The 16,260-nt window shown below is 41.0% G+C and overlaps 1 protein-coding gene across 1 annotated transcript in view; it reads right to left on the minus strand.

Annotated features, from left to right (window-relative positions):
- Nucleotides 1-13,025: 13,025 nt before the first annotated feature.
- Nucleotides 13,026-16,260, minus strand: part of TEX11 (testis expressed 11) — a 254,826-nt gene continuing 251,591 nt past the window's right edge. The window contains exons 29-30 of the mRNA XM_065915873.1: nt 14,014-14,178; nt 13,026-13,127 (exon numbers count right to left, since the gene is read on the minus strand). Of these exons, the coding sequence (XP_065771945.1) occupies nt 13,056-13,127; nt 14,014-14,178 (237 nt within the window). The 3' untranslated portion in view covers nt 13,026-13,055. The remainder of the gene's footprint in view (nt 13,128-14,013; nt 14,179-16,260) is intronic.

The following is a 16,260-nucleotide window of genomic DNA, read 5'->3' on the forward strand; positions in this document are numbered from 1 at the left end:
CTGTGGCTCAGAGACCTTCTTGAAGTAGTTGAGAGGGGATGGTGGGGCAGAGCAGTGGGAAAAATGCCCCAAAACTTTGGGGGGCCAAAAGGCTCTCTCCCTAGTGACCATCAGCTGCCCAAGTCAGGTTTTCCTCTGGATGGCTTTAGACTCCTGTGGTTGTAACAGTTCCTTTGTGAAGGCTGTATGCTCAGTCTTCTATCCCCACCCCCAAACACTGCCTCCAGTACTGCTGGCCAGGTGTTTGTGGAGGGCATCCGCACGCTTTGGGGCAAAATGCCAAAGGTACACAAGACAGGAGGTGCCTACTTGCAGCACAGACATTTGTTAGAGAAAGCAGGAGCCAAGAGAGCAGCAGAAATCCAAGTAATAAATACGGTAAGCAAATCCAGCTACCAGAAAGTGTTACTGTGCAGGGGAACCAAGGGTGAGATGGGACCAGGTTGCAGAGCAGGGTGTCAGTCATTCTGGCAGCCCTCTGCTGAGAGGAGGAGCACTTGGAGCAGGTGTCTGTGACTTGGCTGATGTCCCTGCAGCTCGCGTGCAGAAGCCTGAGGTCATCCTGCTGTGATTCAAGTCTAGAGCGATGACTGTGTGGGGGCTGAACTGCAGTGGGGATGACTCCTTAGCTGTTTGGGGCACGTGGCAGTTTGCAGGGTGCTTCTTTTCACACATTCTCTCATTCACCAGAAGGCAGCGTGACAAAAAGAAGTCCCCAAAGCGCTCTGTGGGGTTTTAAGGAAATCTGGCTCCTAAGTGCAAAGGGTACAGAGAGCTGGCCTCTGATCCCGCTGTGCTGAGACGCTGGCTCCACAGCTGCTGTCCCTCCTGGAGGTGGTGCGGCTGGAGAAAACGCAGCCCCAGTGGGAAGATGCTGAGCAAGTTGGGAAAAGCAGAGGTGGACACCCCGACCCTGAGCTCCACCGCCACCATCTCCACAGGGAGGCAACACCGTTCTCTCCCAGGCTTTGCTGCTGACAACACAGCCAGTCAGGCCCTGGGTTCTTTGTTTAACAGACCGTAAAACATTCCTAGGATGATCTCGTGACTACGTAAAATACAGATACAAATGACCAACTTTATCTTAAGATGAAGGTGGTTCAAGAAATTAGCTAATGAAAGCAGAATCTTTACCCAAAACAAGTGTGGAAGTTAATGCTCAAAGATGAAGCTAATACGTCAGATACAGAGGAAAGTGGGGGCTGAGCTGCAGGACTGGGCAGAGACGAGAGGGAGAGTGTCCTGAGTGGGTCAAAGTCAAGCAAAAAAGGAGGGTACTGAAAAGGGATACTGGGCTCCTTGAGCACAAATGCTAGTGTTAAAGGACAATGGAGCCCTCTCCACAGGGACAGTACTTGCCTGGTGCCAGCCACTGGAGGTCCATGGTGTCAGACTGGCTGCTGAGAGAGCCTTAGCTTTCTCAAGGTAACCCCAGGAACAAGTGCCCACAGGAGATGCTCGCCTAGGTGCCCAGTGCACTTGCCTCAGTTGCTCCCATGTTTTGTCCTTTATCTGTGTTCCCACCTAGGATTTCATGACCTCGATGCCACTAATCCTCTTATTCATTCAATCAGTTCCGTGGCACCTCTATGACTTCTATTACTGCAGGTAACATTGTGAAGCTAAAATTCCAATTTCCTCAAAAAGTCTTTCTTCTTCATCACTTCCCAGACATAGCAGAACTGGTGTGCCCCCTCCCTATCTCCCACCCCATGTACCTTGATTCTTGTGGAACCAATGTGGTCTTGGTAGCAAGAGTTGTCACAGAGGATATTCTGTTCAGCAGTGAAGCCCTCACTAGATTTTATCTGCAGCATCCGGTTGATACCCACTCACTGGTGGTTTACGTGTTAGACCTAATGGAGTCCCTCTGCGTCCTGTCCATCCTGGCACTCTCAGAAGCATCTATCTAGTACAGGTCAGAGGACTGGAAAGTGGGTGGTTTGAGAAGAAAGATTCAGACCTGCCTGCTGGTAGTGAAGAGCACATGCAAGAGGATGTTCTCCTGAGACTGGCCTTCCTGTTGCCACAACCATCCTCCCTTCAAGCTTGGAGGGAAGAGATTTGATGAGGCCCAAACCTGTGGTGAATGTGAAGTTTGTTTTCTATTTTGTGGAGAACTTCTGTTCTGGAGTCCCTGCTACTTCTTATCTGATCTTGCTCTGTCAATTAGGACTCCTTTTCATTTCCAACTGCTTCCTCTTCTTTAGCTCCCTTTCTTTTCACTCTGCTGTCTTCTTACCAGGAACTGAACAATCTCCAATTCTGCTCCCTCTTACTGACCATTCATTGGTTCAGTGCAAGTGTATCAGGTAACCAAAAGCTCTCAGGGTCAGCTAGGACCTCCCAAAAATGATTTTCAAAGACTCCTCTCTCAGCATCACAGAAAGATAAACATCTTTCTGTGCACCCCCCACTCCTTGTGACTCCATTCCTCCCTGGAGCATTTTGGCTTCAGGTAAGACTCCTTCACTCTTCTCCCCCATCCTAAATGCCAGCATTTTCCTAGTCACCTAGGCTCAAAATCTGATTTCTCTCCTTTGGTTATCATATCCAATCTCCTACTGAAATTTGATTCTTTATGGTGTCCATTCAATTTAATGCTTTGTTTTCATTATCACTGCCACTACGCTCACAATAAGAAGAGCCATGACCAGCGAGCTCCTAATGAGAGGCCTTGTGCTTGGTGCTGGAAATACAATGGCAAATCAAAGGAAGACAGTCCCTGCCCTCAAGGAGCTTCTAGTCTAGTGGGGAGAGGGCAAAAAACAAGTAACTAAGTATATAATTACATGTTATACTAAATGCTGCGAAAGAACTAAATAGGATGTGACAATAGTAATATAGAGAGGGTTCCTGCTTAGAGACAGTGTCCAGGGAAGACTTCTCTGAGAAGGTGGCATTCAGGTTAGAGCTATAAGTTCAGCAGGGCCAGCTTGGTGACAGGAGTCTGGGTTGTGGAGGAGGGATATACTGAACACACTCCACAGGCCCTGATCTGCTTTTCCATATTACTTACTCTCTGTTTCTCTATAAACCAATCTAGACTTGCCTTTTAACCTGTGAGCAAAGCCTCTGTCTGGAATGTTTCCAGTCCTGATCTCTATGGAACCTTTCAACTTTCAGCTTCAGTGGCATTTTTCATGGTAATGCCACTGGTCTTTCCAAAAGACCTTCCCCCTCCCTTCCTTTGCACCACTTTAGCAGTTTATACGAACTTACTCTGTTCTTCCTTGTCCATAATGTACTTTTTCAACTAGACAGAAAGCTTCTAGAAGGCTGGGATTGCATCTGATGTATCTTTGTATCCCTCACAGCAGCTAATACATGCTAGATGCTCAAAAAATGTTTGGTGAATGAACTCCCCCTTTCTGGGCCTCACTGTCTTAACCTAAAACAGGAGGAAGTTGCACCAATGAGCTCTACAGCCACTCCCAGCTCTAAGGCTTATTGACGATGATAAAATAGAATTCTAAAAGACACATACTATGCAGAATCTGTCACAAAAAGACAGTTCATGCTTTTTGTGGATTTGCAGTTGGAAAAAACCAACGAACAGTGATGCAGATGGTGTGAGAGGCTTAAATACAGCTGCCAAAGAACACAGCCCAAGAGCACATTAGGTTTATACATGATCAAACATTACATGCTCGGTGCCTGCTAGAAAGGAGGGAGAAAAAAGATCCATAGGAGGCGTGTGAACTAGGGTGTGGGAAATTTCCTTTTCCCAGCTGGGTAGAGGTGTAGGATCCCAGGACAGTTTGAAAAACAGAAAACTGATAGAAGAAGGTGCCTATTCTGATTACTTATCCTCAAAGAAATTGTGCTAGGAAAATATGGAAATAGAGGTGTCAAACATGCCACTAGATGCCCTCCTAAGGAGAGTGTAGGTGCCACATGGTGATAAATAGTAGCTCCTGGTGGTGTTTCTTATGAGAGTGAGGGCTGTCAGCTGTGAGACTCCAACCAAGAAGTGCTTCCTGGTTCTGAGGTCCTGTAGGCAGTGATGCCCCAGGTTGGGCTTTTAGAGCAGTTGCTGGCTTTGTGTTTGTTAAATGCGAGCTTTTCAATTTTCGGCTCTTGAGGCATTAAAAAAATTCCCACACACAAAGTTTCCCTTACCTTCGACTTATCAGAAAGGTTGAAGCTTCCTAGGCCGAATGAGGGGAAAACTGTAAATAAATAAACTCAAAATGTAAAGGTAAAAAAAATCCTAAAAAAGTCAAGGGGGAACCCACCCTCTTGCTGTTAAGTAGAGAAGACAAAAAAGGCCCTCCCTCTACTAGAGTTCACCCCACTATTTTCAGAGAAGAAATAACAGACAATAGAGAGGGTAAAGGGGAATAAAAACCAGAGTCAAGACTGATGAGCGGAAGATTGCAAAACAACAGAAAAGGTTAAAAACCCCACCTCACTCTGGCTGCTGCATAAAGATAGGAAGCCTTTCCTGGGACGGGGAAATTCAGATCTTGTGGAGAAATAGAATGACAAGAGGGTGTCAAGAGTTAGTGGGTGCAGGGAAACACGTGACCCTGCTAGACAGCAAGAGCAAAATAATAATTACAAACCTTCAGAAGGACTTATTGTAATAGGTGTCAGACATTGCTCTACCAGCTTTGCAAGTATTTATTTACAAGAACTCTATCTAACTGTTGTTACGGAAACTTTATAAGCAAGAAGCAGGTCCAAAGTGAGGTTTAAGCACCTCACCCAAAGTCATACAGCTGGTGAGTGGGAGAGCAAGGATTTGAACCTGGGCAGTTTGGTTCTGCGTTTTGCTGCTGTGCTGTGTTGCCTCATCTGTTTCTTACTACTTCCCGCCTTGGTATTATTCCTTGCAGTCTGGCTTTTGCCCTCACCACTCCACTGAAACTGCTCTCACAAGTCATCATGAATTCCAAACCAACAGATTTTATACTTTTACAGAGGTATACAAAGCTCTCTACCATATTTCACATTGTTGAAACATTCTCCCCACCCAGACCTGAAATCTTTGCATCCTGTATATGTCTCTCTAATAGTCCTCACATTCACCATCAATGTTTTTACAGTTATTATCCCAATTTGATTCTTCATTATTTCATTCATTCAACAAACAATTCCATGTGTCAGGCCCTGGGGATACAACAGTGAGCAAAACAGATAAGTCTGCCCTTACAGAGCCCACTGTGGAGGAGACAGGCATCAAACAGTCATAGAAATAGATATTTACAAACATAAGTGCTATTCATAAAGAGTGTGGGGCCTTATAAAAGGGTGAAATAGAGACGTTATAATGATTTACAAATTAGGCTTCCTCTAACCGTCTAGTCAAGGCTGTGGTTTTTCCATAGTCATGTATGGATGTGAAAGTTGGACTATAAAGAAAGCTGAGTGCCGAAGAATTGATGCTTTTGAACTGTGGTGCTGGAGAAGACTCTTGAGAGTCCCTTGGACAGCAAGGAGATCCAACCAGTCCATCCTAAAGGAGATCATTGGAAGGACTGATGCTGAAGCTGAAACCAATACTTTGGCCACCTGATATGAAGAGCTGACTCATTTGAAAAGACCCTGATGCTGGGAAAGATTGAGGGCAGGTGGAGAAGGGGACGACAGACGATGAGATGGTTGGATGGCATCACCGACTCAATGGACATGAGTTTGGGTAAATGGGAGTTGGTGGTGGACAGGGAGGCCTGGCGTGTGCTGTGACTCATGGAGTCACAAAGGTCAGATATGACTGAACTGAACTGAGACTCTCCCTTCCAATCCACTTCACCCACTGTTGCCCTGATTAATGTTCCCACAGTCTGTCTCTGACCATACCACTCCCCAGCTCAAATTCTTCCATGACTTAAAGAATCAAGTTCAAATGCCTTAATCAGGTGTCGGAGATCCTCCATAATCTGCTTCCAACCTGTATTTTAAAGCTTTTCCTCAATATTTACCTTAAGCACTCTATACTGCACATAAAAGGAAACATTCACCGTTTCTACTACCGGAAGACTATGCCTTTGCCATGCTGGGTTTTTTGTTGTTGTTGTTGTTTTGTTTTGCCTAGAATACTCTTCCCCTTGTCCCTTATGTCCAAATCCAGTTCAACCTTCTCCACAAAATATTTCCTGATCCCCTCCTTTGGCATCTCAACACTTTTCCCCTTCTTTTATATTAGTTACATTCTATCTTTAATATTATAATCATTGTAATACATTAATTGTAAGCCTAACCAGTTCCTTTGTTAGACTATAAGCTCACTGAGGGTAGGATCTGGGTCTAAACCACAATTACTCATTGGCTAGATGGACAGATGAATGAATGAATGGTTGATGGCTTCTGGGTTGACAATGTGGAGGGGGCCCATAAGTATGCCGACATAGTATGAATATTTTCTCTGATCATGTACTTCATTGCAGTTTATCAGAGAGCCATGGTAAAGCTATCAAACAAATGCCCATTTCCACCTTCCTTCACCTCTTGATTTAACAGGTGGACATCTGGTAGGAATGAATGGCCCCACCAAAGGAGACATAGAAACTTTCCCCAATGACTATTGTGACCGGAAAATGCAATGACATGATTGATCAAGTGTTTTTTCCCCTTACAAAAGAAAACTGATACTTTAGAAAAGAAAATATGAATGGTGAAATAGCTGCCTATAGAGATGGAATTGCAGAATAGGATTTGTCTGGACTATAGTTTAAAATATTGGATTGCTGGGTTCTTGGCTAGGGACAGAGTTCTCAATGATAACTCGGAAAAATGTGTTTACTCAAAGCCTTGCCGATCTGATAAAGAGAACTTTAAATTGAAAATGGAGAGGAAAGGAGGAAAATGACCTGATAATGTAAAATCAATTACTATATCAGCTATGGCAACAAGAACAGCAATGGAAGAGGTGCCTGTTCAGTCATAGGAGAATATATCTGGGAAAAGTCATAAGTAGAATTTATGGCTTAAGCTGTTTGTGTGTCAATGCACAGCACATACACTGGGTTGAACCACATGAAATTGCCAATATTCTACTGCTTTGACTTACAAAAATGGCAACTTCATATGGTTCAACCTAGTATTACGAGGTAATCCTAAAATTTTACCTCAAGGCAATAAATATCAACTAAAAGATATCATTAAGACTTGGTGGGATGGGGAATATGTGTAACTCTATGGCTGATTCATGTCAATGTATGACAAAACCCACCGAAATGTTGTGAAGTAATTAGCCTCCAACTAATAAAAATAAATAAATAAATAAACTAAAAAAAAAAAAAAAGACTTGGTGGAATGAAACACAACTAGAATTTGGTATCAGGAGCACACTGTAAAGAAAGACTCCCTTGAGAATGGGAGATGGCATTGTGCTGTGTGCATAGACTTCCACAAACATGAGGACAGAGTCCTCTACAGAGCTTTGGTGAAGTTGAAAGGAGCCCGAGTAATATAGTGTAAGCATGTCACACAGCACTTTACAAAATGGAAGAAATGGCTATGTATTCCTGACACAGATCACAAAAATGGCATTGGGCAAGATTTAGCAGAAATGAGGTACTTTGTCCAGGGTTTCTATTGTTTCATTTGCTTAAAAGCAGAACATTTTGAAATATTTTACTTGTCTTGCTGACAATATTTCCCCTTGGAAAGTAAATCCACAAGCAAACTGTTTGCTCTCCATGACCTAATACTGACCAATAACAGAACTGATTAGTGAAGTGGAAACGAAGAGTAACCATAATAGCTCTGGATTTTTGACAGCATAAGGCTGGACATAGTAAGGTATTTTGCTCTAGAATTTAAGAAGGCAGACTTCAGATGGTTCAGAGGAAAGGCAGCATGAGGGCAAAGAAAGAGCAGGGGTCTAATAGACCTAGCTTTTAATCATAGCTCTGCCATTTACCTGCTGTGTGACCTTGATTAAGTGACTTAAAACTCTCTCAGCCTGTTGCCCACAGAATGACAGGGAATGACAGGGAAGGAGGGAGAAAGAAAGGAAAGAAGGAAGGAACAGCAACAATAGAGTCACACCACCTTCTTCCCAGGGTTGTGACAACAATTAGATGGGATGGCACACATGAAGGGCTCCGTGCTTAGTAGGGATATATTCACTGTTAGTTTTCCTGCACATTCTACTCAACTGCCCTTTCAAAGGATTTTAAAGCTCTTAGAAGCTAAATTCTGACCTTATAATTGTGGAGTATTTTAATGAAGAATTAAAAATAAAAGTATGGAAAGAAAATGATGTAAATGAAAGAGTTCTTTGATGATGAGACATTTAAAAGGTGGAGAGAGGGCATCTGACCAAAGATGAATATAAAATAGTAACAAGGAGCTGTCAAAATTATATCAGGAAGGCCTGACCCCAAATGAGCTAATGCTAGGAGTAAGAAAAAGAGGCTTGTTTTCAGTTTGTTTGCATCAAGAAGGAAATCAAGGAGGATATGAAGTCTGCAAGTTGGGGCAGAACAGTATGTTTTAATTAGAATTAGTTTTTTTAAATTTTAAATGTAATATAAACACATGTAAAAAGACTTCCAGTAGTACCACAGGGTGAAAAATGAAATGGTGTAATGTTGACAGACAACCTCTTTAATTCCTCCTTTGCTCTAGTCTTCTCCACCATACAAACTCTGTCCATTAGACTGGAAAGGGTCAAGCAGACATTGGTAAAGAGGGAACTGAGGACCATAGTAAATAAGAAAATTATAGGAAAGTATCGGAGTGCTTTAAACGATTTTGAGTCTCCTGACTGAGACAGGTTGTATTTCAGGATGTTGAAAGAACCTGTAGATGAGATCATTGCACTGGTGTTTGTAACCATGGGGAACAAGAAAAATGCTGGCAGCCTAGAGAAGGACAAATACTCCTTTTTAAAGGGAGGATGGTAGGTTTCATAAGCTTTAGATAGGCAAATTTCATCTTAATCCCAGGCAAGTTTCTATGTTATGGGAAAGGATGGTTTGCATGAGACCTGGAAGGGAAGTAGTGATCACAAAGGGTTTATAAAACTCTACCTAAGAAGAGTACAAGACAGACTAAGTTCATTTGCTTTTCTGAAATGAGGTGAGCATATATAAATGGGTAAAGCTGGGGAACATTGTAGACATAGTGTATCTGATCCAGCAAGGCGTTGACAGCCACTCATGTGTGACTTTTTCCTTGTGAAAAAGTTGGGAAAATGTAGATAGTACAATTATGGAATGGGTGAGTGATCATCCCAAAGTCTGCTAATTAATGGATCAAAGTTTATTTATATACTAACTTATCTGTCACCTCCACTTGGATGTAAGCTCCTCAAAGGAGAGACCTTGTCCTCTAATTTATTCATGACTTTATCCCCAGTACCTATAACCATGTCCAATACATAGTAGAAAGTGTTTAGAAAGTGTTTGTTGCATGAACGAACAAACCTGTGGGTAGGACTGCAAGGCCTGTCACCAAGCTGTGTCTCAGCCCTTCCCTATTAAGTACATCTTTTCACCTACTTGGATGAAGACATAAGGTGGTGCACTGATGAAATATGCAGATAATGTGGGTCTGAGAGGGATAACACTGTAACAAAGATAGAAATTTTAAAAAGAACAACTGGTGAGAGCAGTTTAATAGTGATAAATGCACTTAGACTGGAAGTACAAGCTGAGACATCAATTAATAGGATATATTAAAAAATATAAACTTAGTTTTCATTCATTAACAATTGAAAGTGCCAGGCACTGTGCTAGACACTGGGATATACACTGTCTGCCCTTCTGCAGCTTAAAGACTATTGAGGGAGACAGATGTTAATCAAATTAGTCCACAAGGAAATATATTATCTACAAACTATGAAGAATAAAACAGAGCACTAAGACAGCATATGACAAGAGAACCTGACCTGGTTGAGAAAGTTTTCTTTGAGGAACTGACACTTGAGCTGACTTCTCAAAAACTAAATGGGAAAAAACCCAAGGTGAACACTGGGGAGAGTAAACAATAAGTCTCGTGAGTCAACAATATGAAATGCCTGCTTAAATGTAAATGTGCTTCCTTGCCCTTCCCTTTGGTGGGGTGCCCGGTAAGGGACTCAGCTTGCTCCTTCCCTGGGCCGCGAGCTTGGCTGATGACTTGGTTAGTGTTTGCCAAGGCTTTTTGGCTGAAGGGGTGGCCCTCATGGTCAGTATGGTGGCATTAGGACTGAGGCCTGACTGGGAGATTGAGCAAATAAGTGAGTATTTGAAGTTAATAGGAGTCAGGTTTCTCAATGTTGGCAAAGATAGTTGCAAATATGGAAAAGGAGGAAGACTAGAATAAACCCTCTGGTGTTGGATTGAAAATGGAAGTATCAGTATGAACTCAATAAGTTATCAGTATGTTCATATCAGTATGAAGTTTTATATATACATATATTCACCAGGTGGCGCTAGTGGTAAAGAACTCACCTGCCAATGTGGGCGACGTAAGACTCAGATTAGATCCCTGGTTCAGGAAGATCCCTTGGCGGAGGGTACAGAAACCCACTCCAGTATTCTTGCCTGGGGAAGCCCACAGACAGAGGAGCCTGGTGGGCTATGGTCCGTAAGGTCACAAAGAGTCGGACACGACTGAAGAGACTTAGCAGAACACACATTTACCTGTAGGTATGTATACACCCACACATTTATTTCCTAATTCTGTCCAGAGAGGCTGTAGAAACAATTGCACCCTAGTACTAATGAGTACACCTAGCACTCAGATCTTGGATAATAACTACCCTTCTCCATTAAAAGGAATACGGGATCCTTGGAGAAATAACTGATTCCAGTGCAGGAGCAGGGAAAGTACAAGACAAGCCTGCAACATCTTATTTTGTCACAGAGTAAGAAATTGTTTTGGAGAAGGCAGTGGCAACCCACTCCAGTACTCTTGCCTGTCGGTCACACGACTGAGTGACTTCACTTTCACTTTTCACTTTCATGCGTTGGAGAAGGAAATGGCAACCCACTCCAGTATTCTTGCCTGGAGAATCCCAGGGATGGGGGAGCCTGGTGGGCTGCCGTCTATGGGGTCCCACAGAGTCGGACATGACTGAAGCGACTTAGCAGCAGTAGCAGCAGCAGCAAGGAATTGTTTAGTGAATGATGGGGACGTGTCAAAAGGACATAGGAGGCAGCTTTAAGTAGCAAAATAGTGGTAATAGTGTATTGTAACATTGAATAAGATAGGAATCCATTAGTCTATACTAAAATATATTTTAAAAATATGAATAAATAAGGAGAGAATGCTCTTCTTTACACATGCCAACTAATAAATGAAGAGGGAATGATACAAATGTTTAAAAAATCAACATTTAGTAGCCATCGCAGTAAAAATGGATTCAGGCAAGAGTCATCAGTGGATGCTAAAACTCGTGAGTTTAATGAGGAACAGGATATTTGATCTTAAAGTATCTTCCACAAGATACTTCATAATTACTTATGAATTATTAATATGGTAGACATTGTCTTAACTTTACCCATCAATGAAACAAACTGACATTGTGTGTCTATTGGTATGATGCACCGAGAACACACCACTTCTGTGGTGTGCTTACCAAAAATGTATAAATTAATCATTAGGAAACACCAGCTACACTGAAGGGGAGGTTCATGTTACAAAGTAATTAGCCTATATTCTTCAAAAGTGTCAAGGCCATGAAAGATCAGGAAAGACCGAGAACCTTTGGTTTGCAGATGAGAGACATGACATCTAAAAGCAACTTATGATCCTGAACTTATAAAGGACTTTATTAAGACAACCAATGAAATCTGAAAGGAGTCTGTGGATTAGGTGGTAGAATTGTATCATTGTGAATTTTCTAATATTGATCCCTGTACTGTGGTCATTTGGGAGAATAGTATTCTTGTTTTTAGGAAATACACAATGTGGCAAAGGGGTAATGGAGTGAGAAGTCTGCAAATTAATCTTGAATGATTCAGAAAGAAACACAGAATGGTAAGGCAATGTGCTAAAATATTAACAAATGGGGACTATGGGTAAAGGGTATGTAGCAATTTGCACCTTTTCCGTGAGTATGAAACTATTTCAAAATCTTAAGTTAATAAATGCTAATACAAACCAACTAGGGAAAAAAAGTCAGTGTAATCTTACAGTACACTAATGCAACTCTAGCCAGAATGACATTGCTGAACTGTGTGGGTCAGATATCACTGGAACGTGGGCTTTGGCTCTGGGAAAGGTGAGGTAACTACATCATATGAGGAACAGGTGAGAGAGTCTGAGGATGTATAACCAGAAGAAAAAAGCCAGGATGATAGGGGGAACAGAGGAAGCAAACTTGCTATGAGACAAATTTCTGTTAAGTATGAGGAAGTGTATTTTACCAATTAGCAAAAAATGGTGGACTGCATTGTCTCAGGATTGTGTTTTCTGTCAGGATATGTTCTGATAGAGCCTGGACAACCAAGTCACAAGGATGTCATAGATTTCATGAAATCTGATTAATGCTGGGCCCACGGACCACTAAGGTACATCCGATGAAGAGTCTATGGTTCTCTGTTATGTTCAGGTTTGGGAATTAGAGCACTTATTGAATGAAATGCAATCTGTATTGGATCAGGATGAACATCCCCTTTTGTTCACATGGGGCATGAATCATCTTGCTCTCACATGTGCTATTTCAATACTTGCTCCATTGTGTCTGACTCTTTGCAACCCCATGGACTGTAGCCCTCCAGGCTCCTCTGTCCATGGAATTCTCCAGGCAAGAATACTGGAGTGGGTTGCCATTTCCTCCTCCAGAGGATCTTCTCAGCCCAGGGACTGAACCTGGGTCTCCTGCATTGCAGGCAGATTCTTTACCGTCTGAGCCACCAGGAAAGCCCAATATATATATGTTTCTTAGCACTTTGTAAAAATCATTTATTTGTTCCTCAGAAATGAGCTGGTCACAACAGTAAAAGTCAAAATGCTTTTATTTTTGGAAATTTCACTTAACAACATGAAAACAGGGCAGGAGAAAACAAGCAAAACAGCAAGTTTGTTAAGAATTTAAACATTCAACATCTTAGAACCACACATCTTCAAGTTGCTGTCAGCTTGCCAGTGTATATATCTTGTTCCAGCAGTTCTCACTCTTCATTAAAAGCTGAGCCCTTGTTTTTATCTAGTGCTTCCACAAGCTCACTGTACAGAATATTCACCTGGGAAAGAGAACAGCAAATAGATTTCTTGAGAGGAAGGGAAATATGGGAAAGCTTCCCAGACCAATGTTGATGGCATGAAAATCTAATCTTTACCTTCTGAGACCTGAAGCACCACTCTGGGAAGAACATACAGTGCTCTCTTGGGGAAAAGGGATCCTGTGACACTAGGTTTAATTTTACTAACAGCTATTATAAAAGATGGGGCTTCCCTGGTAGCTCAGAGGTTAAAGCGTCTGCCTGCAGTGCAGGAGACCTCAGTTCGATCCCTGGGTTGGGAAGATTCCCCTGGAGAAGGAAATGGCAACCCACTCCAGTATTCTTGCCTGGAGAATCCCATGGATGGAGGAGCCTGGTGGGCTACAGTCCACGGGGTCACAAAGAGTCAGACATGACTGAGCGACTTCACTCACTCATTATAAAAGATAAGGTACTAAAAACATAAAATATCCTTTGCTCTTATTTGATACAAAAACTTTTTCTCCATCAAGCCTCTCCGGGTGAGCTAAGGGCCCAGAAATAATTCTGCTCAAAAGAATTCCTGCAGAAAAATGTCTTTTCAGTCATTGTTTGCAGAGAGGCCTTCCCTATGTGCACTGGCATTGACAGTGATAACATCTTTCCTGAGCTCACCCTTGGCATTTTTCTTAATTAGATTCCACTTGCTATTCTTAAATTTGCCTTGTTTGCCATTCTTCCTGGTTTTCACTATAATAAATTACTGTTTATAGTCCCATAACTCTTGCAGTTCATGGAACTACCAAGAGGAACAATGGTCAAGATCCTTTCCTAGTTAAGGAAGGTAGGGTTGTGTCCTTACTGAGAGCTAGATAGAACCTCTCTATCCCGAGTCATGCCATCCACCCCTAACGTTCTTCTTCCTCACCTGAGTTTCATAGGTGCTCTTGAGGGAGCCAAGGTAGTCAAGGAGACGCAGTGACAGGCCGCACCATTTTTCAGTAGATACATACATGCGTCTACTGTACATATATATGCCAATATTCCAGGACTTGATCATCAGCCAGACAATCTCCATTTCTGGGTAGCCTTCCTAAAATCCAAGAACAATAGGTTTACAGGTATTACTGTCACAATCACTGTAGCACTGATTCTATCAGAGCTGCATCCCATTATTATTAGACAATGGGTGCTCTGCCAACACCAAGGAAGAAACCCATAGCTTCTGTGAGCAATCCTGTGCTCCGGAAGAGAAGAGCACCTTTAAGTTCTGTCAGCTATAGCATGTTCCATAGCAAGACTTCATGAAGTGACTATAAACTAAAAAAGCAGTGAAGCCCTCTTGCGTTGAGTTCTGTTTTATCTGAAGCAGGAGAAAAACCTGTATCCTGTTTGGAGCTTCCCTTGTTGCTGTCCTCAGTCAATTATCTCCCCAATACCTATCTCTAATTTTCAGAGAAGCTTGTCAAGAATCAGTTTTACTGAATCTGCAGTTTTATTGAATCTCTTAATTTTCTTGACCTGAATCAGTCCTGTGTTTGGAACAGAACTTATATTAATCTTTTTTTTTTTTTTTGCATATATCGATAGAGATTTATTTTAACGAACTGGCTCACACAATATACGGGTTGACAAATTTGAAATGTGTAGAGCAGGCTAGCAGGCTATAAATTCACGTAGGACTTGATGTTGTGATCCTGAGTCTGAAATCTGTTAGGGCAGGCCAGTAGGCTGGAAACCCAGGCAGAATTTCTGTTAGAATTTTGAGGCAGAAATCCTTCTCCAGGAGACCTCAGTTTTTGCTGTGAAGGTAAAAACTGATTACAGAGGGTAATCTGTTTTACTTGAAATCAACTTATTGTAATTTAAAAATACTAATCTTTGTGTTGATAGTATCTACCTAGCTATGAATGCAGGACATATTTCTTTTTTAATTTTTCTTTCATTTTATTTTTTAAATTATGTATGATAACACTAGTATAGGAGACTTAGAAAATACAGAACAAAGTTTCATAGAGTTCCACTATATATTACACTTATTAAGTAGATAAATTCAGATTTTTAGTTGGAGTTTCAATGTCAAACTCTCAAAAATTAATAGAATGAATAGACAGAAACGTAGAAGGATACAGCAGACTCAAAAAGCACTATGAACCTATTCAACATAATTAAGATTTACACAATTTTCACACAACAGTAGGATACAAATTCTATTCAAGTTCCCAAAGACTATAAACCAGGAGACAGTAGAACATATCCAGGGACACAAAACCAGGTGCAAAAATTTCATGGTTGAAAGGTTTTGAAATCATACAGAGTTTTTAACAAACACTGTGGAACTGTTAGAAATCAGTATCAAAAGATATCTGAAAATAACCCACATATGCAATGTGACATGTACCAAGAGACCTTTGACTTAGCCACTGAAAGCCTCAATAAAGTTAAAAGACTGAAAAAACACAGGGTGATTGCAGAGAAGAAAGCATTTAAATAAATTAATATCAAAATGAGACATTAATATCAAAGATACTGAAAAAAACCCATGTATTTGGAAATTAAATGTCCACTTTTAAATGATGGGTGTATCTAAGTAGCCGTAACAAGGAAAATTAGAAAGTATCTGCAACAGAATAAAAATGAAAAGAGAATTTATCAGAATTTATTGCATGTGGCTGAAGTTGCTGAATGCAACTAAATACAATATGGAACCTTGAAAATGTATGAGAACAAAAAATGGACACTAGCAAAATTTTGTGAAATTTGAACAAAATCTGTAATTTAGTTGCATATTGCATCACATGTTAAATTTTCGGTTTTTTAAACAACATAGTATTGCTTTATATTCTCAGAATTGGATTATTTTAATAGAAGTTTTAAGCCTCATTCAAATTTTTTAAATCACTAAGATAATAACTTTCTAGACTTTTAGCAGTAATAGTATATGCCAGAATAAATGGAATTGTATTAAAGTTTTGAGTGAATATAAATTAGAAATCTAGCATTCTACTCATACTTAGTCAAACAAGTGGAATCAAAATGTCATAAATTTTTTAGCTAGGAAAAATTCATAATTTTTCTAAAATATATACATATCATAAATTATATATATATGCATATACATATATACACAAAACCTTTTCTACTACACTTGATAAAGGTTTGAGAGAGAACAACA

The sequence above is a fragment of the Muntiacus reevesi genome, chromosome X (assembly GCF_963930625.1).
Source record: "Muntiacus reevesi chromosome X, mMunRee1.1, whole genome shotgun sequence".
Classification (NCBI taxonomy): Eukaryota; Metazoa; Chordata; class Mammalia; order Artiodactyla; family Cervidae; genus Muntiacus; species Muntiacus reevesi.